Source organism: Pipistrellus hanaki (assembly GCF_964339955.1).
Source record: "Pipistrellus hanaki genome assembly, chromosome: 5".
NCBI classification, from domain to species: Eukaryota; Metazoa; Chordata; class Mammalia; order Chiroptera; family Vespertilionidae; genus Pipistrellus; species Pipistrellus hanaki.
This window is the reverse complement of record NC_140507.1, coordinates 70,612,975-70,637,749: the sequence shown is the minus strand read 5'-3', so window position 1 is coordinate 70,637,749 and position 24,775 is coordinate 70,612,975. Positions and strand designations below refer to the sequence as shown.

General features: G+C 51.7%; 1 protein-coding gene across 5 annotated transcripts; it reads left to right on the top strand.

The window, feature by feature from the left end:
• The first annotated feature begins 666 nt into the window (after positions 1 to 666).
• DAZAP1 (DAZ associated protein 1) lies at positions 667 to 24,686 on the top strand. Of its 5 annotated transcripts, XM_084883547.1 has the most exons (13): positions 667 to 903; positions 7,935 to 7,975; positions 9,455 to 9,621; positions 10,150 to 10,215; positions 12,065 to 12,175; positions 13,393 to 13,441; positions 16,486 to 16,568; positions 19,038 to 19,191; positions 20,225 to 20,254; positions 20,384 to 20,524; positions 21,744 to 21,920; positions 22,823 to 22,912; positions 23,730 to 24,686. In XM_084883547.1, exons 1-12 carry the CDS (start codon positions 875 to 877, stop codon positions 22,900 to 22,902), a joined length of 1,128 nt encoding a protein of 375 aa, XP_084739673.1. In that variant the 5' UTR covers positions 667 to 874; the 3' UTR covers positions 22,903 to 22,912; positions 23,730 to 24,686. The 5 variants fall into 5 exon arrangements, with proteins under 5 accessions (XP_084739673.1, XP_084739672.1, XP_084739671.1 ...); XM_084883546.1 differs by lacking the exon at positions 22,823 to 22,912 and having other exon boundaries at positions 668 to 903; positions 12,068 to 12,175; XM_084883545.1 differs by lacking the exon at positions 22,823 to 22,912 and having other exon boundaries at positions 668 to 903.
• Positions 24,687 to 24,775: the final 89 nt, after the last annotated feature.

Here is a 24,775-nt window from a genome sequence, read left to right as displayed (position 1 = left end):
TCAGCCTGGCCTGCAGGGATAGGGTGGACACCAGCTCTCCTACATCCCCTGAGGGGTCTTAGATTGGGACAGGGCAAAGGCCAGGCTAAGGATCAGTGGATTGGGCCTCTAGTGCTTTCATAATCATGAATTTTTAGCCAACTGTTGGATTTAATTGCAGTTCTTCCCCTAAGTGACTTTGGGCAGGTGATTGGGCTTTTCTGACCCTTGGATCTTTGTCTGTGAGATGGGGACAGCAAGGTGTAGGTGCAGTCAAGGCGCAAGGAATGGGATATGAAGCTGATGGTGGCCCAGTGGGGGGCGGGCGTGGCCTGTACCCACAGCTCACCCAAAGCGCTTCCAGCGCTTCCCAAAGGGGACTGAACAAGGAAGCCACAGACGCGCCTGCGCCTCGTGGTGTCTATTCCAAAGCGCAGCAGCGCAAGCACGCACGTACGCGCAAGCACGTGGCTCGGCCCGCGCGCGTTCCCCACATGGGGTGAGGCCGACAACTAAGAGCAGGACTTCACTTCCCAGCATGCCCCGCGGCGACATTGGCAGCCACCAAGAAGAAAGCTCGACGCGGCCTTTGAGCTGCGTCAGCCTTGCTGCACGCTGGAACGCCTGCACGCACACAGCACGCACGCGGGCGCACCCCTGGCCCCGCCCCCTGACGCCCTATGCGGGAGCGCGCCCGGCCGTGTGCAGGGCGGCGGCGCGGGCGCGGGGGCGCGCGGTGACTGTTGGGTTGTCGCTGAGGGGAGGAGGCAGCGCGGCCGCCGCCGTTGCGCAGATCCGGGCCGCTGCTGTGGGGAGGGCGCCGGGGCCAGTGACCTTCCGGAGGCGGGAGCGAGCCAGGGGGCCCGGGACGCCGAGCGCCGCCGCCGCCGCCGCCATGAACAACTCGGGCGCCGACGAGATAGGGTGAGGACTCGCCAGGCGCTCAGCAGCGTCGGCCGGCCCCCTCCCAGACGCCGCCTGGCCCGTCAAGGTCACGCCGTGGGGCCGCAGTCCGGGATCCTGCCGCTTCCTAGCCCGGGGAGGGGGACCCCGAGTGGGAACTTGGGGGTTCTGAGGGTCCCCGCTCTTTCTTGGCCCGGGAGGACCCCGAACAGGAGCCTAGAGGGGCGGGAGGGGGGGTGCCCCGCCGCCGCCGCCGCGCCGGTTTCCCGCTGGGGGACTTCCGAATGGGAACCTAGGCGGCACCGGCGGGGCCTGCTGCCGCCGTGCCCGAGTTTACCCTGGGGTACCCCGAGCGTGAACCGGGAGGCTCTGAGGCTCCCCGTCTACCGCCATGCCTGGATTTCCCGCTGGGAGACTCCAAACCAGAATCTGTAGGTTCCTGGGTGCCCAGACGCCCCTGTGCCGGTGTTTCTCCCGGAGTACCGGAACAAGAACCTGCAGGGTTTCGTGGCGCCCCCAGTCCGCGCACAAACTTGGTGGGTCAGCGCACGTGGCGGGCCCGACCGGGGGCTCCAGTTCTGCAGCCGCCCAACTTCTCCCATCAGAGACTTGGGCGGCATCGCACCCTTTCCGCTCATATCTCCCGCAAATGCTAAGAACAAGGAAGGGTCATAAACAGAGGACCCTCGGACCAAGGTCACGGGGATCCGTCAGCGCAACCATCGCGTCTGTAACTTATTTTTATGTAGATGGAACCCCTTTTCGCTCAGCCCCCCACCGAAACTCTCCTTGGGTGTATTTAAAATTTAAAAAAAAAAAAAAAAAAGGAAAACTCGGACGGGTGGGCAGAAAGCCTTTATTCTGAGGTCTTCCTTTTGGCGCTGCTATCAGAGCAGGTTTATTACAGCTAAGTTCCCCTTAATTATAACCTTGCCTAATGCTGCACAAGATGAGATCCGAGAAGCTATCCCAACGGAGCTAGAAAATGCGGTTCTGCCCTAGTGGAGGGAATTGCTCCAGTTTTCTATGCAGATACCAGCTCCCACTGCACCAGCATAATTTTACAATTAGATTCTTCTCTGAAGATGGCAAAACAGTGTGTGCTGCTTTCCCCTGGCCATGTGTATATTTCTTAGTGCCCAGAGCTTTGAATAGATGTGGTGTTTACAAAGTAATTGATTTGGTGAGTCAGTCATTGTTTGCTGGTGGGAGGCTGGCATCACCAGGCCCTCATCTCACTCCAGCCACTGGGAACACCTTGGATGTAAAATGCATTTTGTGGGCTCCCCACTCCCCAAAACCTCATGCCGTTTACTGGGACCCGGAAGAAAGCACTTAGCTCGCAGCTGTGTGTGTGTGTGTGTGTGTGTGTGTGTGTGTGTGTGTGTGTTTGAACTCTGCCAGGCACTAGAAGACTGTGTTCTGTAAATGAAAAGTTGCAGCACTTGTAACAGGAAACTAGGCGGTGGGGAGAGAGTTAACAGGCTTACCATATCCACATCCACATGCACATGTCTTTCCAGAGTACAGGGGACTTCAAGCCTGGGCTGCCTTTCTTTCTCACCTGGAGAGCAGAGATGGTTAGGAAAGGGAGGGGTCTGGAGATCATGAGGGCTGTCCCTCAAGTGTGCCCGTGAGGAGACAGGGAAGCCAGGCATTTTACCCCTGCAACTTGTCCCAACCCTTCGGTCCCAGCCTGGGTCTGGACTTTTCAGACCTTCAGGCAGCTTGTGAACCAGGATTCAGACTAGGGCCTGCTTGGCCATGTTTGCCTCCCACTCTGGTGAATCTACCCACCAGCCTGAGTTTTAAAGCTGTAAATCACAGGTGTCCCAGAAACGTTTATTGTTTTGCAAGTAAAAATCTGTTGCCAAAAAGTACTAACAAGTTTCTATTTTACATAGGAACCCTGTTTTCGTGGGATGGGGCATCCCAGGTCCATTTTGACCTCCTTGCTATGTAACTGTACTAACCAGGCTCCTTGGCAATGGCTCCTCTTGCAATTTCCTGTGATGGGACCATGGTTGCCACTTTAAAGTGGTTACCATGTGGGAGGTTGTGCTCAGATCCAAGTGAGGGCAGACATTATCAGGATATGGCAGGTCTGAATGATATCTGGTAACAACCACCCTCACCTCCGACCTCCTTTGCTTTGGTGTCTGGTCACCATTCCAGCAGCTCCCTAGGGAGTACTTGACAGGTGGGAGGGGCCACTCCTTTTCCTTACCGGACCCACGTGTGTGAGTGCACTGCAGGCCTCAGGAAATGTGTGGATGCCTGGGGCCTTTCCTTCCTGGTCTGCACTGAATTTGTCTCTGACGAGCTGCTCTAGTTCTTGACTACCTGAGCTGGCTACCTCAGAAGTCAGCATGAAATCTGATGGGAGAATGGAAGTTGGTTGAGACCACTGCCTTTACTTAATGTTTTTAGAGTCCTGATTGTCACAGTCAGCTAGAGCAGAGCAAGGGCTAGGTCTTGAGGATAGAAGTTTGACAGGAATAGTGGGTGTCACCTGTGGTCACCACTGGCCCTGTGTAGCTGATGTACGGATGGCCTTCTGAGGAATTCCTTGCAGTGACAGGCATTTATATTCCTGGGGATCCTGCTGAGCAGACAGGGCTGAGGTCCTCCTTCCCCTGCCACAACCTTGGAAAGTCAACTTAAAGAAAGGTCCTTTGATTCAGATTCTCCCTGGGGTCTGTGGGTATACATCTGAGTGTGCCTGCCAGGTGCTGGGGGAGTGCTCTCTCCCTTTACAGATAGAGGCATCCAGAGGCACTTCATTCCATCCAGCCAAACTGTGTCAGGAACTGGAGAAAAGTGAGGAAGATTTTATCTGGCACACCTGGTCCTATTTGCATAACTGGGGACTGGTGAGGCGGGGACACCTACATGTCATTGAGGGCAGAGTTGCAAGGAAAGGAAGGACGCTGCATTGGGATCACTTCAAGGAAAGACTGGGGATGTGGGGTGAGCCCACGGTTGCTCACCCAGAGAGGCTGCAAATGGGTGACCTCAGTGGTCTGCAGCCTGGCACTGGCTGAGTGATGGCATGTGGAGTGGTCCCAAGGTGGAGTACTTGATCCTGCCTGGTGTTTCTGGAATGTTTTGTTGGGGAGACTTTGGAAGTAGGATACCCCTGAGTTGAGGCCTGGGAAGATGGGGACCAGGAGCAGTGGATTATACTTGTAAATGCCTGTTTGTGCCCATGTGGGAGAGTCATTGTTTGGTTTGCTTCAGAGAGGTCATGATTTGGGGAGGACATTGGTCCTGTATGGAATAGGGCAGTGGAGGGGCTCCTCTTACTGTTCAGCACAGTGAGTCTTGAGGTTTTCTCGGGTCACACAGCCCCCATAGTCATCTGGGAGGGGGTGCTCTTCCCTGCTGGCAGGAAAGAAGCCTGAGTGTAGAGGGCAAGGGCTGGCATAGGGTGGGCTTTGGAGTAAGGCCCATGGGCCAGGGCTGCCTGCCTCCTACAGGAAAACTAGGACAGACTTAAGGAGTCCTAATGTGTCCCCACTAGAGACCAGAAAGGTGCAAACATAGGCTCTGGGTTGGATGCTTTCTAAGAAGAAGTGGTCAATTGCCCAACAACTGACTGGTCCAGGCCCTCTGCCTCTGCCGCTGCCCCTGCCCCATGCTGCCTGTGGGTGGCTTTCTTACTAAGCGGGATGGAACTTTCCGAAGCCTGCCAATATGCTTCCAGGGCAGAGCCCACAGTGGTCAGTCCCAGCCAGGAGGAGCCACTGAAGACTGACTTCCTGGTGCGAAAACTACAAGGCTGCCCTGAAGTCCACAGAGCAAGAGCAGGGTAGTCATCCAAAAACATTCAGGATCCTCAGTCACTTGTGCAGAGCCCCTTCCAGGAGGAAGTCACCAGCCCCCTCTTGAGGTGTAGGCCCTCAGAGTGAATGTGCTGATCATAGACAACCTCTCTCAGGTCACCCAGCTGCTGGTGGTGTCTGCTCCCCTCTTGGGAACTAGACTTTTTTTCTGGGAAGGCCTGATAGAGCCAGGAAGTTTGCATGTGGGTTTGGGGAGTCCAGGACCTATGGGGCCCTGACACCCAGTTTCAGCTGAGTAATGATACCCTTCAGAGCAGGGAAGGGCTGCAGAAGGGGAGCTGGCATGGTTGGCTAATCCCTTAATCTCAGAGTCCCATGTGTACAGGCCCATCTACTCCTGAGAGTCACATGGTGCCAAGTGAGTTTGTCTGGGCTGCCCCCGGACAGCCGGTGGGTTGAACAGGGTTCCCACTGGTGCCAGGACTGCATGTCAGTGTTGATGAGGGATGGTCATGCTTCCTGGGCAGGGGGAACTATGTCTGGGCTCATCCTGTGGGGACCTTACTCTCTAGGGTGCTGGGTCGCCTGCTTCTCACTTGCCCTGTAAGGTGGGCACCCAGAGCCCTTTTTATTTTATTGATTATAAAAACTGAGGCTCAGAGGTTGGTGCTTTGTGCTGGGGCTCTAGAAAGGTCCCTGTCACCACAGTCAGCTGGCCTCCCAGGACCTTCTGGAGCCTTCGGTGTGCAGACCACAAGAGTGTGCCCTCAGAGCAGGAGGAAAGGAAGTGGAAACACTAAAAATGCTCAGCACAGCGCTGCCCCACATGGAGGCTTGCCGTGTTCTTTCCTCTGCATAAGCTGATGGTCATCTAAGAGGCACCTCTTCCTGAGTTTCTCAGATAGCCTACGTGATGTGACGGGATGGTTGAGTAAATCCTGGCATTTATTCAATAATGAGATTTTCCTAATTTATAATCTCATAACTTGAGATTTACAGAATGGTTACAGATTAGTAACGAAAGTTCCCAATATTCTTTATACGGCTAGATTCTTCATGGGCTAACATTCTGCCCCATTGTGAAGTATTCAAAAGGCAGTGGTACGGTGATGCCCCTTTGTGTAGACCTGTCCATGTGTTTCATTTTCAAGAACAGAGATATTCTCTTAAGTGCACACAGCACAGTGATAAAATTGGAAAGCACAGTATTGATGTTATGTTATTATCCATCCACAGAGCAGATGCAAGTTCTGTCAGTTGTGTGGGTGATGGCATTTCTAGTTTTTCCCCCTTAATGCCTAATTTTGAAATTTAAGTGAAGGCTGGAACCTGGAGTGGTCTGGCAGGTTCCTCCTCTACTGGTGGGCAGTGGAGGTTGGGGTTCTTGGATGTGCAACAGTTTATTATTTTACTGTTTTGGTGGATGCAATGCTAAATAGAAGCTGGCGTGCTCTAAGTGAACTGGGTTGTTTTTGTTTGTTTTTTGTTTTTAATTTTTGCGATCTCTTTCCTGTATGAAGCTACTTTTTCACAGCAAACCTTTGGCTGTTTTGTTTCAAAGGACTGGGCAAACAGGCAGTTAGCAGTGCTAGCCAGCCTCTGGCCCTTGTCATTTGAGGCCTTGTGCCCCTACTGGGTTCCAGGCCTCAAGGGGTTGGGCATGCTGAGTGAAGCTGGGCCTGAGTCACAGCTTGCTTTGGGCAGTGTCTGGACAGCCCTTGGGGAGTGGGGCACAGATGGAGGCACTCACCCTGCACCCCCAATTGTTGGAAGGCAGGTGGCCTGCGACATGGTTTTAAGTTAATGAGGTCTAAATATGAGCCTTGCTGCTGCTTGGTCAGCATGTTCCCTGAAACCTGTTTTTACCAAGCTCCCTTTCTAAGGTGCTGGAAGCACATCTATGGCCAGATGCATCCTGAATCCCCTTCTAGCCCTCCCCAACTAGGGACCGGTGGTGGCCTATTTGTTGGCATTTTGAGGATGGTAGTGGGTACCTGTCTGGTTATGGGAAATTGATTCTCACACACTAAATATTAATTGTCCTTCCTTAGAGGAAAGGCAGATTGGAAGAAGCCCCTGACAGGCCTGCTGTCACAGGCATTTTGCCAGTGACTGGCACACTGAGGCTTGGATCACCAGATGGAGCAGAGGTGACAGGTGTGCCTGTTACCTTGAGGGTTCTGTTAGGAGGAGGGCAAAGCTCCCTGTCAGATGATTCTCTTGGTTGCTCAGGAGGCAGTAGTGTTATCAGCCTTGCAGGGTCCTCGTGTCTCAGGTGGGAACTGGGCCTGGGCCCCCTGCCACTGTCTGAAGACCCGCCAGTTAGTGTTTAGGTCCAGCTCCGAGGATGAAAGTGGTAGCGTCTCCTTTTCCTGGTGAAACAAGAATGATGGAGAGCTGCCACCACTGCTGCTGGACCCCTCTCTCCCTGCCTCCTCTGTCAAAGCTGTGTCCAGGGCTTTGGGAGGCTAGAATGATACAGAGGGATGTTGAGGGTGAGGAAGGTGAGCATAGTCCCTTGTGAAAGCTGGAACAGCTGCAGCACCTTGGTTCACTCCAGGTCCAGCCAGTTGGAGGGCTGTGTGAGAGGTGGGAAAGGCAGGCACCGCCACAGCCCTCCCTTTTTGATCCTATGGGTGGGGAGCCCTCCCTGAGGGTAGTAGGGGGGCTCTGGTTTCTGAACCTGCTGAGAGCTGTGCAGACACAAGGCAGGTAGGCTACAGGGACAGTGTGGGGTTCCTCCTGAAAGTTCTAGTATGAATGTTTGGAAATACAACCCAGGCTATCCTGGAGTGGGGAAATGTGGGCTAGGACTCCAGTGCTGGGTCTGGAGCTCTGGGAATCTTTCTAATGATTTATGGGTCCTGGCTCATGATCACATGGTGGGTATCTGAGGCTTTGCCCTACTCCTGCTGTCATTCTGGTTTGTCCTCTGTGATCTTAGATCTTAATTGCAAATAAATAATATTTCAAAAGTGTTAGAGGAGGGACTTGCTGTGGTTGTTGTCCATGTGCATGTACAATTCTGGACATATTGTCTTTACTACATTATAACACTCACCCTGCCGTGTTGGCAAGTCTTAGAATCATTTTTCATATCTGTAATCAGTGAGGCCAGGTGATGACCATGGCCATGACCGTGACAATGTCAGCATGTTTGTGTGAACTCCTTCTGTGGTGTGGATTACTGTCTTGGGATGGATCAGATGGGCAGCATCTTTAAGGCAAGAGCCATTTGACCCTAAATGTTTTCTTGTTGAATTGCAGGAAGCTCTTCGTGGGCGGTCTTGACTGGAGCACCACCCAAGGTAGGTGCCATGGCTGAATGCCAGGCGTTGCAGGCAGGCTGACCTTGGTCTTCAAGTTGTGTTGTGAATTCGTCTCTTGCTACTACCTCAGGTTTCTTTAATTCTTCATTGATTTATTGTTTTGATTTCTGGGATAAAAGGGCGTTTGATTGGACATTAGCAGGGGGCAGGGGAATGCAATATTGGCTTTGAAAAGGTTAATTTCGTCCTGATGTTTCACAGCAGAATTGAGGGAGAAATTAGACTGCAGCTTCCTAGCTCAAGGCCGAGGTAGGTTCTGGAGGTAGGAGGACTATTAGCATGCAGAGTTCAGTGGGTAAGGCTTTGCCCATGGTCACTGAGTTCAGATGTAGCAGGAAGAAGCTGGTTGTCAAGTGGCCTTCATTCTGAATGCCTTTGTCAAAACCATGCTCAGTTGCAGTATTTCTAGTTTATAAGAAGACATGATGTACTCCACATGTCTTCTTCCACATGTGTTTCCTATCCTTTATCCTCCTTCTCTGCCCCCAAACTAGTTGATGAGTCAGTTTAAAAGTGGCTAGCTGTGCCTAATCCAGTTTGGCTCAGTGGATAGAGCATCGACCTGCGGACTGAAGGGTCCCAGGTTCGATTCCGGTCGAGGGCATGTACTGTGGTTGCGGGTGCCTCCCCAATGGGGGGTGTGCAGGGGGCAGCTGGTCGATGTTTCTGGCTCTCTGTCCCTCTCCCTTTCTCTCTTTAAAAAAAAAAAAATCAATAAAATATATTAAAAAATAAAAATAAAATAAAAGTGGCTAGTTGTTGCCCTGACCGGTTTGGCTTAGTGGATGGAGCCTTGGCCTGTGGACTAAAAGGGTCCCAGGTTTGATTCCAGTCAAGGGCATGTACCTTGGTTGCAGGCACATCCCCAGTAGGGGGTGTGCAAGAGGCAGCTGATGGATGTTTCTCTCCCATCAATGTTTCTGACTCTCTGTCCCTCTCCCTTCCTCTATAAAAAAAATAAATAAATAAAAGTGGCTAGTTGGTTCAGCTGGTGTGGCTCAGTGGTTGAGCATTGACTTATGAACCGTGATGTTACAGTGTGATTCCTGATCAGGGCACATATCCTGGTTGCAGATTCAACCTGTGGGGGTGTGCAGGAGTTAGCTGATCAGTGATTCTCTGGCATCATTGATGTTTCTCTCCCCTCTCCCTCTCCGAAATAAAAACATATATATATGTACTTTAAAAGTGGCTAGTTGTAGGGGATGGGCTAGAAGGGGTCAATGGGGAGAAAAGGAAATGTGTAATAGTTTGAACAATAAAGATTTAAAAAATAATAAAATAAAAAGTCAAGTAAAATGAGATTTGAAAAATGGCTAGTTACTTTCCAGGCTAGTCTGATGAATAAAAACAGAGCAGCACTTGCACGTGTGTGGGTATGTATGTTTGCATGCCAGCCGTGATGCTGTGCATAACGCTCTGGTGTGTGTCTCTGTTTCTGTCCTGATCTCTGAGCAGAGACTCTTCGCAGCTACTTCTCCCAGTATGGAGAAGTTGTGGACTGTGTGATCATGAAAGATAAGACAACCAACCAGTCTCGAGGCTTCGGGTTTGTCAAGTTTAAGGACCCAAACTGTGTGGGCACAGTGCTGGCCAGCAGACCACACACACTGGATGGTCGAAATGTAAGTCCTGCTGCAGCTGAGGTCCTTGCCCCTTTCTCTGTCATTTATCCTTCAGCTCACTGGGTTCCTTCAGCTTTTGTAGATGTTTATGTTAAAGGCTCTTTTCTATGGGGTTGATCTAAAAGGACTAAGGCTCACCCTAGCCGGTTTGGCTCAGCGGATAGAGCACCAGACTTCGGACTGAAGGGTCTAAGGTTCAATTCCAGTCAAGGGCAAATGCCTGGGTTGCGGGCTCGATTCCCAATTTGGGGCTTGCAGGAGGCAGCTGATCAATGATTCTTTTTCATCATTGATGTTTCTATCTCTTGCTCCCTCTCGCTAATTAATAAAAATATATTTTAAAAAAATAAAAGGATTAAGGCTCTCTATTCAGACTGGAGGTTGAAGTAGGGTATGGATATGGACATGGTGTAAATTGATTGGTTGCAAGTGCTACTGTGCTGTGCTATTGGCTGCTGTTGTTGACACCTTCTTTTCTAGAGAAAAGAACCTCATATTTACAACTGGCTCATTTGAAACTTCCTACAGATCGACCCAAAGCCATGTACACCTCGGGGAATGCAGCCAGAGAGGACGCGGCCAAAAGAAGGCTGGGTAAGGGGCTGGGTGGGCAACCTTGCATGTTCAACAGCCAGTTTAAAGGACATATGTGCCTTTGTTGTTTGTTTCTTTGTTTTCAATTACAATTTACATTCAGTATTATTCTATATTAATTTCAGATGTACAGCATTGTAGTTAGGCAATGTGTCTTTGATCTGGAATTTTTGCTGATTAAGATTAGGAGTGACTGAAGGTCATCTTTGACATTTGACCAGCTGAAAATTTCTCAGATTTATTCAACACTTTAAATTTTTTTTATCTTGTAGCCTAGAAGAGAATTTTTATTAGTCTACTTAGAAAAAAAAAATGACAGCTCGCACCTGTTTATCATCGGAGCAATCTGCTTTTATCTGCCCCAAGTACTCTCAGCCTGCCAAAAGGGCCGAGCGGTACTTTTCCCCCACTCCCTCACCTCTGTACTTGGTGGCCTGGTCATCCTTAACTCTGAGGCTTCCACCTCCCAGCTCTGCAGCTGCTCCCCTCCAGACACAAACCTGGTGACTAGTCGCTTGAATGGCCAGTGTGGTGACTCCTGGAGATTCTCTGAGCTGTGTGTGGCCCCTGGTTCTGGGTCAGCTGGAACAGACCTGTCCTTTGTCACTCACCGCCCACATCTTCCCTTCCACCACCCCGAAGTTCTCAGAGAAGGAATGCTTCCTTCCTCGTAGAAAGCTCTACTGAATAGAACAGGCAGGAGGCTGTTGAGAAGCTGCACACAGGCTCCACACACAAGTGTCTGATCTAAGTAGAGGCATGCAATCTGCATTTCTAGCAGGATCCTAGCTGCTGCTGGTAGGGGCCTCAGACCCTTGAAACCATTTTTATTTTTCCAAATTTCTATTAGGAAAGTTTACAAATTATGGGAAACTAGATTAATCCGTTTTTATTATTTTCCAGTTATCTATATTAATATTCATCTCTGTCTGCATAAACCACTCCTAAATTCTGGAGCATGCATCTCTTAAAAGTCCAGCCTCCCACAGAATCCCCATCCCGTCAACTAAGATGCCTAAGATGTCACCCATGTCCACACTGCCTTGCTCATATTTCTATGACGGTCTTACAGATGACCTTCACAGCTTTTCAGACTGAACTCCAATCAGGGTTCAGATTACCTTTGGTTATTAACGGCCCTTTAGTCTCTTGGCAGCTTTCTTAAGACAGAATAGGCACAGGCCATAATCTACATACCTGTGGAACCCTCATTCATCCCCAAAATTGCTAATCAAGAGCAGTTGGGCGAATTAACCCATAAGCTCCTTGAATGGAAAGAAAGGGTATTAGGAGTGGGGGGGGTTGGGAGGGGCAGCAATTCAGGGCAGGAACTGAGGTTTTGGTCAACAGATTGAATATCACCATCTGAAAGCCAGCCATTTACCATCCATGAGAGCAGTCACATCTTTTCCAGGCAGATGTAAACTGGCCAGGCTGGAATCCAGGAGGCTTTCCAGTTGGTTGTAAAGACAGTAGGGAGTGTTGGGGAGAAGCCAGCCTTCTGTCCCTCAATCACCATCTGAAAACCAGTATTAATTATGGAGGCCCCAGGTATCTTCCTTACTGTCCTGAAATCCTTGTTCACAGTGTAGACCTTTAAATTCTGTAACTGTTGTAGTTCAGAATATTTGAACACAGTAGTACAGTCAACTTTAAAATGCATTTGAAATAGCACTACCACAGTGCTGGCCTGGGTTTTCTTGGGCCTCTGAGAAAATGCTGTTCTTGGTTCCCTTTGAACTTCCTGGAACTTTCAGAGTGGCTCTCAAACCCATGCAGGCACTTACAACTCTGGGGGTCGTGCTAGGGCTCCCTGCATGGTCTAACCAACTTTTCTTTCTTGACACAGCAGAAAGGACCCAGGAACGATAACAGTAAATCAAATAAGATATTTGTTGGTGGAATTCCTCACAATTGTGGTGAGACAGAGCTCAGGGAATACTTCAAGAAATTCGGAGTGGTGAGTTGTTCCTGCACCAGCAGCATCCAGGCAGCAGCTGCTCACCTTGGCCTAGTTGGAGTGGGCATGGTGACTCTGTCCTCTTGCCCTGCATGCCCCCAGAACAGAGCAACCAGAGCCCATCCTTTCCCTTCATGGCCATTTACCATCCAGGAGAGTAGTCACGCCTTTTCCAGGCAGATATAAACTGGCCAGGCCGGCATCCAGGAGGCTTTCCGGTTGGTTGTAAGGCACTAGGGAGTGTTGGGGAGAAGCCAGTCTTCTGTCCCTCAATGGCAGGAAGGTGTGTTCCAGATCACCTGGGACCTCCAGCTAGCTCCTCCTGCCCAGGATCCGAAACATGGTGCACATCCCTGATAGCTGCAGCCAAGGGCGGGCCGGCCTGGGGAGTTCCAGAGTGGAGACCATTCCCAGGTTCTTGTACCAGCAGCATGAGCCTCACTATAGGGACCGTGGCCCAACCCCATTGCTTCCTCTGGCAGTTCTCACTGAGCTCGAGGCTGCCAGGCTTCACAGGATATGCTTGGCTCCGTGTCCTGCTCATTGTTTTCCTCTGTGGTTACAGACCTTCCCTCAGGGATGATCCTGTTTTCTAGAAGAGGTTAAAATCCTTTAGCATCTCATGGGGGTTAGAGTTAATCGGGGTCATACAGGGAACTCAGTTCTAATGGGGCCAGCAGAGGAAAAAACTGGGCTAGGGTGCAATTGTGCATGGGGCCATTGCACAGGCCCCTGTTGCTCAAATGCCCTGTCAGTAGTGTGGCCCCACCTGCTGCTGTATTGTATTTGTCAGGTATTGAGTGTGAGGGCTGAGTGGTCAGGGATTAGGAGTGCCAGAGCACATGATGAGAGGGACATACTTATTGAGTGGAGTAGAGGTTGGGGGAGGGCAATGAGGGCTGGATCAGCAGGACAACCAGGCCACTGACCAAGGGAAGTCCTGGAGCATCAGTGTTCTGGGTCCTTCCATCCCAGCATTTTGAATGGGGAGGATGCCCTATGAGTCTCCTGGCTGTCGACTCCCCTATGGAGTGGTGGCCTGGGCCTCTGGCCTCATGAGTCTTGGACCATCATTCTCTGGAAGGCAGCCTTTTGCCTCAGGACTCCCAAGACTGGAGACTTCCCAGCAGGCACTTGGCTTGGGTCTTCTGTCCTAGCCAGAGGTGCTCATAGGCACTGTGGCATCCAGCTCCTCAAACAGCCGTTTTCTCTTGCAGGTCACAGAAGTGGTCATGATCTACGACGCAGAAAAGCAGAGGCCTCGAGGTAAAAGAGATGGAGTTTGTCCTTGACCTTCCCCCTCAGATGGCAAACTATCTCACAATTAGGTGGTGGTTGTAGCAAGCATTGTCTCAGTAAAGGGTGGTTTGGAGACAAACGATTAAAACGTAGGCTCTTCCTGTGCAGCCCCCAGCTTGTCTGTGCTCCCCAAGGTCAGACATTACTGTCTTTTTTTTTTTTTCTTTTTTTTTTTTGGCTCATTCTTTTAAAGTTTTTACAACTTGACATGAATTTGAACATAGTTTCTGTTCTTTAATGTGCATTGAAAGACTTGTGTCCTTTTCCATTGTGACCTTCCTTAGTTAAGACTGTCTCCTGCCTCAGCTCATGCCAGTGTAGTTTGTCGCTGCCTTCAGCTCATGCCAGTGTAGTCAGAAGTCTCATTTCATGTTGTCAGGCCAGATCTGCTACAGCTCAGCTTGAATGTGGAGTTTTCCTTATTCGCCTCATGCTTTTTTCCTGTTTTTCTTATTTTTCTCCTCGGTCAGTGGGGCTGGCGGGAGGAAGGGCACATCCCCTCCAGGGCAGCCCACCCTGGCACGTCTGGCCGGGGCCAGCCAGCACCTGACATCCATGCCCTTTGGGTTTGGTGGTTTTATTTTTTGTTTGTTTTTTGTGTGGCTGCTGCTCTTTGTCCCTGCCCATCTGTTTTGTTTCATCAGCTGCTTTGGGCCCTGGCCAGGAGCTGATCTGCCGGTCCAGGCCCTCCAGCCCTGCCCTGCGGAGACCCCTAGAGCGCTGGCTGCCGTCGCAGCATGCGCCCGCCATGCTGGAGAATAGTTTGCCATTTGAACTTCCATCCTCTTACTCCATGATTAAGTAATGTCTCCTCCCTTTGTGTTGATTAAGCTGTTAAGTCATAGTCTTAATTTTAACATAGACGTACATGCTTAGTGACATGTTAAGTGTTCCATAGTAAATATAGTAATATTAAGTAAGTTGTTTTCCTTTCTGTGAATTTTTGTGATTAACGATCTCTCTTTAGATTTCTCTTCTCCAGGTGCTAAATTATATCACACAGGTACAGGCCATCCTGCAGTCAGAGGAGGGAGCGGGCTTTGCTCCAGTGGGGTGTAAACGAAGTTTCAGTGTGTTTCTGTGCCGCTTCCTCAGTGGTGATGTCGCCTCTTGACACAGACGCGTCCCTAGACGTCCCGCCCCAGGCTCCTTACCCACGAGTCACCGCCTCTTGTGCCCCAATGGACCTCGCGAGCCCCGTGGTTTCAGATACTCCTGCACTCTGAGAAACGTTACCTCGTACTATGCGTTTATCACCCGTGCTGTGTTTCACCTTTGCCTCGGATCTTGTGAAGCCTCAGGACATGGGGATCCCGAGGCTGCTCTTAGATTCCCCAGATCTCTCACCCCCTCCCAGGCCACCTGCGGTCCTCACCCTGGGCCCAGGGTTGGGGGTGCAAGCAGGACAGGCTGGTGGGGAGAGAACTTTGGGCTTGGTCCTGCGTTCCCCGGTGGTGCGCACCATCCTCAGCCACCTGGCTTCGTAGGTCTCTGCGAGTCCCCGGGAGCTTCCGCCAGCGCTAGGCAAGCAGAGGGGAGGAGCACCACCCAGAGAAGCACTTGGTCTGCAGGTGTCCCAGAAATAGCTCTTTTCTACCTTACTCACCAGAAGCTTTCACAGTGGCTCTGAATCATCCCCCCACCCTCTCCTGTTGGTTTAAGGCAGTGTCCCTGTCTCGGGGGTTCTGCGTGCATCTGCCAGATGGCAACCCTGACCTCTAGCCCACTCATTCTGCTTCTATCTTTGCTCCTCATCCCTTTCTCCAGCTCCCCACCCTCCCACCAGCTTTGTCTCCTCTCCAGTTTTGCTGTCGTAGTTCCGTTTCTTCTCTCACACACCACATGTAGATTCTGTGTGCATGCATATGCAGAGAGAATAAGACCAAAGGCTCCTGCATCCGAGCTGCCCCTCCCTGCTAGGCTGTCACCTGACTTTCTGAACTGCCTTCTCTGTTTCCATCCTCCCACCGCCATTTTACCTGTGGTCTTCCTGGTGGTCTCCAGCACAGGCCTGCCCCTACTTCCACGCCTCTGCCACAGAACTCTGTCCCTGTGCCCCTTCCCCATGCCCATCTTCAGACCCTTCTTGGCTTTGGCACTTCCCCTCACCCATATTTTGTTCTTTGGGATCTCCTGGCAGCTGTCTGCCATGTGTCCTTTTGTGCTCAAAGCTGATGGGCCCCGGGAGCAAGGGCAACAGACTGAGGACCAGACACGCCACGTTACCCGGGTGGTCGCGCTCACCCAGACCAACCAAACTTCGTTTATACTGCCACTTTCTTGCATTTGGAAAATGCTAAATTATTTTCTGTTTAAAATTTTCTTTGATGACATGGTGCCTCTTGCTCTTGCTGCTGACAGCAGAGTTGACCTGCTGGAACCCGCTGTGGCCTGTATCTTTGTGTATTTTATTACATAGATGTGTGCAGATAGATACCTGTATACATACGTATGTGATCTCGACAGGACTCCTTGGGCTTACCCAACGGTGTTGGATAAGCCTAGCGAGGCACTAACTGTGGTATAGACCGTATTGTTAACGCCTAGGACAATATATGGCTGCTGTCAGCACTAGCTGCAAAGCACATTGCAAGCCGAGGGGGAGAACCCTGGGTTTCAGCGAAGCAACAGTGCATCCACAGGACACCTGCGACTGAGGCGGAGTGCTCAGCTGCTCCCTGCCTTGTACTTATCTTCCACGGAATGTTCTAGCACCAACACGGCATTCCTGCCATGTTTCACGGCCCTCGCTATTGGGCTGTTCAGGCTACTGCTCCCTAAGAGGCGCCCTGGCTGTTCCAAAGTGTCCAGTTGGAACCCCAGCTTGAGCTGGGCCCAGGCGTCCGGCCGCTCTCCCTGTCTCACTCACTCGCTGCATAGGCCTGCAGCCCCTCCCCACTTGCTTCGCTGAAGCCCTGGGTTGATCCTTCGGCCCGTCCCTAATACTGTTCATCATCCTGTTTTGTGTCACAACACCCTGCTACCTTGATTCACTCTTCGTCGTTGGCTAGGTTTTGGATTTATTACTTTCGAGGACGAACAATCAGTGGACCAGGCTGTCAACATGCATTTTCACGACATCATGGGCAAAAAAGTGTGTAGTTGTAGTTTTATTTTACCTTAAGACCAAACCAAGTCTCAGGCAACTGAGGGATGTCACTGGAAACAAAATTTCCTTTGTAGAAAAGGTCCAGGTGAGAGGTGCTGGGACCCTCTCCGGTGGGGTGGGACCTGGACCTCTGGAGCCTTGTCGGGCGGTGGGCAGTGGCCTCCAGTGACATTGTGGGTTGCCTCAGGCTTGGTTCCAGTGACCACTCCTTCAGATGTCTGAACTGTATTCCAATTGTTCCATCCAACTCGCGATGGGCAGCCAACCTTTGAGAACAGGTTTCGTGTAAAACTGAGAGAAATGTAAACATCCTGAAGGATTGGTTGTTTTAATTGGGTCACTTACTGTGAAACTCCGGTACCAACCACATGCTCTCGATAGTACTTAACTCCATGCAGTCAAGTGACCTCTGGTTGTTTCATCTTCATACTGTGTTGCCGCCATGGAGGTACTGTCAGAAAGTGGCCCTTAGCTACTCACTTGTCTGGGCCCTTCCAGCTTTTGGAATACTTAACAGTAAAGTGAGTAACTGGCAGAAATTCTGTCGTGTGGGATTCCTTGTAGTTAGCAAAGTCTGGGGCCCACGTTTTGGTAGGATCCCTGTTTGGGTCCTTGTAAAGCCTGCTCAGCACACCCCGGCGGCAGTCCTATTGGTCCCGTTGGTGTGTGTTCCCAGTTTCTCCTCATTTGGTTCAGCATGCCCAGCCCTTCTGATTGAGATACTGGAGGAAGCATGGCACTGGGGTCTGCCCAGATGGCCTGCTCCCTGATGTTCAACAGGGCAGCCGTTCATACCTGCAAGGTACCCAGGTTTCCCTGCAGGCTTAATCCCATTTGAACCCAACTAAGTGGGAGACACATACCTCACTCCAAAACTCACTGAAGCTTTTAGTTTAAACCATCATGAGGACTTCAAGAATACACACCAGTTAAAAACACATTCAATAGTTGGAAGTCCTGTGACATTTAAAACGTGGAAGAAGTGAGGTGCTGCCCAGGATCAGAAAGGTCTGCTCAGTGCACGGTCTGACCCTGCGCCAGGCTGCCAGCCACCTGCTTGTGGGGTGCAGGGCATTGAGTCTGGACCGCTCAGAGCTGACACTAAGAGGGTTTCTTGTGCCGGCTGAGTCTGGCTTCTGTCGCAGCACCTTCACTAATTCCCACCAGTTCTTCCGTGGGGATTTCCGACTAACGGGCTCCCGTCCCACTTTAATTAAAACCAGAGTAGAGTGATTTTTGAGTTCCCGTAGGAGGAGAGTACAGGACCTTTTTTTTATTACAGGGGCTGCTTTTCTTTGTAAGCAGGAGCCCAATTTCCTTAAGGAGAGTGTGAAGACCCTTCAGTTTCAGCTCTTTGACGCTCCCTTGGTTCTGCTGCCCAGTTACCTTAGCTCAGGGAACTTGGTTCCCATTAGAGGAGTGGCCTTGAGGCATCAGGAGGGGGAGAGGGGTCTTTTGTGCCTCTGTTTTAAGGGAGCACTGACAGAATTCTGATACATAATGGTTATTTAGCTCACTAGACTAAGACCCCAGGTATGACTCCATGTGGATCTCTTGTCCCACTTATTAAAATTTATCCAAAAAGAAAAAATCCAGGATTCTCAAGTCCTGAGACAACTCTGGAAGTGGGGCATCTTTTTGCCATCGGGCAATGAGCAGCATAAGTGGGGTAACACCACTTCCTGCTCTGCCGACCTCTCCCCTGGCTGTAGCTCCTGACATGTCCAAAGAGGAAGAGTCCTGGGCTGCTGACCCAACACAGTATGAAGATTGCTTACTGATCCAAATGTCCATTTTATTGCATGTTTGTTTACTTTTTGTTAGATGTAATGTAAGGCTCTTTATCATATCCATTCCCTCTGACATTATTTTGAGTTAATTGAGATTTCTTAAGCGTTAGCCTGGGGAAGGTAAGTCTTTATCTTCCTTTAGACATTTTAAATTAAAAACCTAAGTAAACCAACTGTGTTTCTCAGGTATGAGCTGAAGGTGCGGGCGGGGTGGGTGGGCTCCCAAGAGATCCCCCCACCACCATGATGCGGCCAGGGGAGGGCTCCTGCCACTCAGTGGTTCCAGGGCTGTGATTATTGGAATGGCCCTGGTCTCTGTCCCGGGTTTATGAGATGTTGAAAGAGGATACTGCTCTTTCACCTTGGCTGAGAGACCCTTGTCGTGCATAAAATGCTCAAGGGTCCCTGCTCTGCAGCACATAGGGCTTAGCATGTCACAGTCACATCCATTGTACCTGAGAAACATTTTTTAAATGTAATAATTAAAACAGAAAAAAAACTTTTTAAAGAGAAAGCTACTGGCCTAATTAAGTTATATAGTTAAGTATTTAGTTTTAAGTTATAATAAGATGCTAAGTGTAGTCATAAGTTACCTGAGGGTGTGTCTGACGGGAAGGGGCCTGGGATCTGTGCGTCCCCCTGAACCAGACCTCGGTTTGTCTAGGTGGAGGTTAAACGGGCTGAACCTCGCGACAGTAAAAGTCAAGTGCCTGGACAGCCAGGGGCCAGCCAGTGGGGCAGCCGCGTCATGCCCAGTGCCGCCAATGGCTGGGCAGGCCAGCCCCCACCTACGTGGCAGCAAGGATATGGCCCACAAGGTAAGATTCTTTCCAGAACAAGCTACTGCACCCACTTTCCCAGAGTTAGCACAGAGGTGGGCCATGAGGAAGCTCATGCAGATGGAGGTGGGACTCCCTACTCAGCTGGGCCCTGGGTCCCTGGGTTCCGCCTTGCCACCAAGTCCCTCTCAAGAGTGGTGTGGTCCTCAGTGGTGTGTTTGGGTCCTGGCCAAGTCCATGTCTGGGTTTGGGCCAGCAGGGCTGCAGTGAGCATCCTTGCCCTTGCGGTCTGGGGTGGTTTACTTAGGTTTTTCCACAGACAGGGCAGGATAACCTGGTGGGTTTCGAGACTGATGGTGAGCAGGTGAGGTTTTCGCCTGGCTAGAAGGAGAGTCCTGCTTCTAGGGTTCTTTAGGTCTTTTCTGTTCCCCAGGTTTTGGGCTGACATCAGCTGGGCTGTTGGGTCCTCTGTGTGTGATCCAGAGAGCGGTTAGGACAGCTTGGCAGGATGGTTGGGGAGGGGAGCCCCGGGATGGGATCTGCGATCCTCCTTCCTTGTTGGAAACCCAAATAAGTGGCAGTGTCCCGAGAGGAGCAGATGGAGGCCAAGTTGGCCTGTCTATACCCAGGGCACCCAACACCCCTGGTTTTGCAGAGCTGTCTACACATTTCAAGGCTTTATCCCTGCTCTCTCATTTTTAAAATCTGCATTTATTGCAAAATGAAACAGCTCCAGTAAACTACTAATTCCGGACACTCATCCACCAGCAGGTGAAGGACCCATGCTCGGCCGGTAGTTAGGCCTGAGATGCCACACATGCACCTGAGTCTCTGATCTGTGGGTGTTTCCTCCATCCCTTCTGACGGTTCTGTTTAAGAGCCAGGCCATTGATCTAATGGCTTTTCTCTGAATCCTCCCTGTGGAGGAGGACATGGTCAGCAGTACCTGGTGCTCTTGGGATCACGGCGTGCTGAGAAGGGGCTGCAGGAGTACGAGGGCAGGGCAGTGCTTGGCATCCATTGGTGCCATTGGTCTAACAGCACCAATCCGTGTCTTTGTTTTCTGGTTTAGGAATGTGGGTGCCAGCAGGACAGGCAATTGGTAAGTCTTTGTTCGGGAAACGGGAAGAATACGAAATCCCAAGTGCAGTGGGCCCCCGGCAGGCCTGGGTCTGGGCAGGAGGGGGTTGTGTGTCGCATGTTCTCCCTCACCCTGTGTCCTGTGTTCCAGGTGGCTACGGACCGCCCCCTGCGGGAAGAGGAGCTCCCCCACCACCCCCGCCATTCACCTCTTACATTGTGTCCACCCCTCCTGGAGGGTTCCCTCCTCCACAGGGCTTCCCACAGGGCTACGGAGCCCCCCCACAATTCAGTAAGTCCTGGGGCCTTGGGAGGTCTTTTCAGCACGCCTCTTATAGACTACCTAGCTCTCGCACTGGGGCTGCAGTAGAAAGCCTGTCCTGGTTCCTCTGTCTGGAGGCAAAGGATGGGCTGGCCTTGTGGACTCCACATTCGTTGGCTTTGGCTCCTGTGGGCCGGCCGCATGAGTTGTCACAGCACAGAGACCTTGTTCTTCCTCATGGTCATGCCTTGAATGAGTCTCTAGACCTAAACTCTGTGATTCATAATTGAGGGGCTTCAGGTCTTGATTCACTTTCCTCTGTGCTTTACTTTGTGGTTGAAGATCTGGGAAGGTTAGGGTTCTCCTCTGACCTCAGTACCCTCAGAACAAAAGGGCGCAGCCTAGACTGGCTGGTGTAGTTTGTTGATTGTCATCCTGTGCACCCAAAGGTAGCTGGTTCGATTCCCAGTTGGAGCACATACCTGGGTTACCCGATTGATCCCCTGTTGGGTTACATACAGAAGAAAACTGATTGATGTTTCTCACATCAATTCTCTCTCCCCCTCTCTAGGAGCTGGGTTCCATAGTAAAGAGGAACCCCTCACAAAACTCAGATGGCCACCTATCATTTCACCAACATAAAGGGTCCTACAGTCTTTTTACTAATAAGTCCTTGGGATCCAGATGTGTCATTTTTGGGGCAGTGTTGGACCAGCCACATTTGTAAAAGGCGAAAGATTTATGCGATCTGAAGAGAAACCAGAGCATGGACCAGCCACATTTGTAGGCTCAGTGACCACCAGTGGCTGAGGACTGAGCAATTCAGTTCTGTGGCCTGGAGCAGGGCCTCAGATGGCTTTGCCTTTGGCTCTTTAGAGAAAAGGTGTGTCTGCTCTAACAAGACCAGGGGTGGATAGAAACATTATCTGCATCCTGAGGATGAAATATGGATTGGGTGTGACTTTTGTCTTCTCAAAGCACATGGATTGGATTGTGTTGGACGGTTGACTTCTGTCCTTCTCATGAGCATTCCTGAGCAGTGAATTACAGCCAGCACCCACCACAGGCACCTAGTTCCTGGGCCTGCTTCAGCTCCCCTGGCCCGGCTGCCCCCAGTTCTCATGCCGGTCTCTTACCTTCGTTCCCAGGGCCTGGCGCGCATGCCTTTCAGAGGGAATCCTCTGAAGGCTCCTGGTGTCTGGGCCGTGGGCCAGCATGGTGTCTGTTTTCCTGTCCCGTTTGTCTGCAGGTTTTGGCTATGGGCCTCCACCTCCACCGCCAGATCAGTTTGCGCCACCAGGGGTCCCCCCTCCACCTGCCACTCCTGGGGCAGCACCTCTGGCCTTCCCGCCGCCTCCCTCTCAGGCTGCCCCGGATATGAGCAAGCCCCCAACGGCACAGCCAGACTTCCCCTACAGTCAGTATGGTGAGTGGCCATGCTTCCCCCTGACTTCCTCCCTCACAGGTGGATTTCCCACCAGTGTTTCTGGGTTGGGTGGTCTGAGGTATGGGAGTTGTTGGAGAGTTCACGTGACCTAGGAACAAGCAAGCGTCAAGCGGGACTTTGGTTGCTTGGGTTTTTGCCAGGGCACTAATCGTAGAAAAGCATGGATTGCACAGCAGGTGATCCCAGGCCTAAGGGTTTGGAAAAGAGGCTATGGCTGGGCCCCTAGGAGGATGGTGCGAGGGCTGCAATTGCTGTTGGGCCGAGGACTCCCCTGCAGGCTTGTCCCTTCAGTGCCTCGGTTATCCGAGTGCAGAGTGCAGGCAAGAGTGTCGGCTGGGTGGTCTTGCTCTGGTCTGGGGCAGGTACCGGCTTTGGCGTTGGCTTTGTGCTTCACTCGAGGGGCTGGTCATGGAGGAGGTGCTTCTGAATCAGGTCTGCAAGGTGACAGCTGAGTGGGGGAACTCCTGTGAGGACAGGGTGTAGCTTGGGTCTCTCCCCACACTGGGGTCAGTCCCCTGCCTGCCGTGAGGGGCCAGGGCCTTCAGGTCTCCTATGAGAGTTTCACCCCCTGGTTTTCCATGTCGTGGTGTGAACTGTGTGTCACCCAAGACCACAATATCTGCAGGTCGATCCACTCTTACCCTCAAATGCAGTCCCGCCAGCTGACCAGATGCCCCCCAGAACCCCTGCATCGTACACTCTTGTTCCCTTCGGGGCCTTGCAGGGCTGTGGTCACTGAGCACGTGGGTTCTCGACCCTGCCTGGAACAGGACGTGTTGGCAGCAGACATGTGAGCGGCCCTGGGTGGGGGTGTACATGATCTCGAGTGTGTCCCCTCCCTACCACCCTGGGGTAGTCACCCTGGTCTCGTCTCTCGCCAGGCCTGGGTACCTATTCTCAAGACCCGGCGGGCTTCGGGCCCATACTTTGTTTACACTCTTATGGTCAGGCTGAGCAGTGATATGGCCTAGGTAGGTGGCGCCTCCTCATGCACGGTCCTCACCTGCCTGCACCCGGGCACCGGACGTTGCCTCCTCTGCTGTCCCGGGCGGGGTGGAACCACACTGCCCTCTGGGACACCACCCAGGAGCTCTGCCTCCGAGCGTGCCCCCAATTGGGAGTCCGGGGGCCCTGGGATGGCCTTCGTCCGAAGTGTGTGGTCCGGGTGGGCAGGGAGCGAGGCAGTGCTGCCCTCGTTCCAGAGGCCAGTAGTGCAGGGTCAGGGTCCTTTTTAGAGAGGGACCTGCCCCACCCAGGTGGGCTCTGCAGGCGCAGCCAGCTGGAGTCATGGAAGCCTAATGGTCCGCATGTAGTCCCTGCCCACTCCCATGTTATGGAAGCCTCCAGGTTGGATCAACTCCTGAGGGAGGACCGTCTGGGGTCTGAGGTGCATCCTGGAGGGAGGCTAGGGCAGATTAGCTGTTTCCTTAGATCCTGAAAGTCATGCCTGAGCTCACCCTGCATTGTACTCGAGAACAGACTTTCTAGGAACCCAGGGTCTGCCAACCTGAGCCAGGTGATGTGTGTCTCCAAGCCCAAGGGTCTCTCCTGACCCTCAGCTCTGCCACCAGGGCTCCCGCCCTAAGACTGTGGGACAGGTGGGGGTCGGCCAGGATCAGACAGGACAGACCATGGGTCCTCAAGGTCTCAGACTCTTTTGTTTCCGTGTGGAGACAGGGTCCTGCTGGGTTTTAGGGTGGGCTTTTCTGGAGACACGTGCTCCTGGGGGCCCAGTGCTGTCAGGGGGAACCAGCTTACCCGGCCACTCATTGCACTCTTTCCCCGCAGGTTATGGACAGGACTTGGCCGGCTTTGGGCAGGGTTTCTCAGACCCCAGCCAGCAGCCCCCCTCCTATGGGGGCCCCTCAGTGCCAGGCTCCGGGGGCCCCCCTGCTGGTGGAAGTGGCTTCGGACGAGGTCAGAACCACAATGTTCAAGGATTCCACCCCTACCGACGCTAGCTAGCTGGTGCCACGCAGGCGGCTAGATGGCTGAGACCCAGGATTCGAAACTTGTGAACTCGTGACAATCACAAACTTGGCAGAAAAATCGCGATTCAACCTTGGGGGGAGGGGCAGACGTGAGGCTTTTGGAGGCGGCTGTGGGTGACTGAACTGAAGTTTTTAAATATATTTCTTTCTCTAACCCATCAGCACAATAAAAAAAAAGTCACTGGTTCAACAACAGGGTTTTAAAAAGTCTTCAGCTTTAATTCAAAACTTCAGGTTTCTTTTTCTTCCTTTTTTTTTTTTTTTTTTTTTTTTGAAATTATTTTCCTGAGCCTTTTGTTTTACCGTATATTGTAAACTTTTATGTTAAAGAAAAAAATATACATTTACAAATTGTGAGATTTTTAAGATAAATTTTCTACAATGTATACTGGCTTATTTTTTAATTTAAAACAGGGTTTCTGTCGGCACTGGTGGAAGTGAGGGGCATTTTTGGGCCCCGTACTCCTGGCTTTGAGGGTTGGGACTCGTTGGTCCAGAAACTCTGGAGCTTAAAAAAGCAATCTACTGAGTGTGTTTCGTTTTGTTTATTCCTTGCTTTTGTCGATTGATCTGGCGGTGTCTGCAAGTGCACCATGGGGGCTCACCCGCCTGGCTTGGCTGGCAACCACCCCGCGTCCAACTGCATCGGGACCAGGAGGTCTTGTCAGCCTACTTCCCGCGCATGTGGCTTCAGGGCATCCCCACTGACCAGTTGACCCTGGTTTGAATAAAGAGAAGTGCGTTTGGATTAGAACCCATGTTGTGTCATTTGTTCCCTCCCTGCTGGGGAAGAGCCCGCCCACAGGAGGACCTGCATCTGTCCTGGCTCCTCTGTGGTCTTGC

Coding starts and splice junctions, on each gene's coding strand:
- DAZAP1 (XM_084883545.1), top strand. CDS start 875: ATGAACAACTCGGGCGCCGACGAGATAGG. Junction 12,176..13,392: donor ACTTCAAGAAATTCGGAGTG/GTGAGTTGTTCC, acceptor TTTCTCTTGCAG/GTCACAGAAGTGGTCATGAT. Junction 19,192..20,224: donor GCAAGGATATGGCCCACAAG/GTAAGATTCTTT, acceptor TTTCTGGTTTAG/GAATGTGGGTGCCAGCAGGA.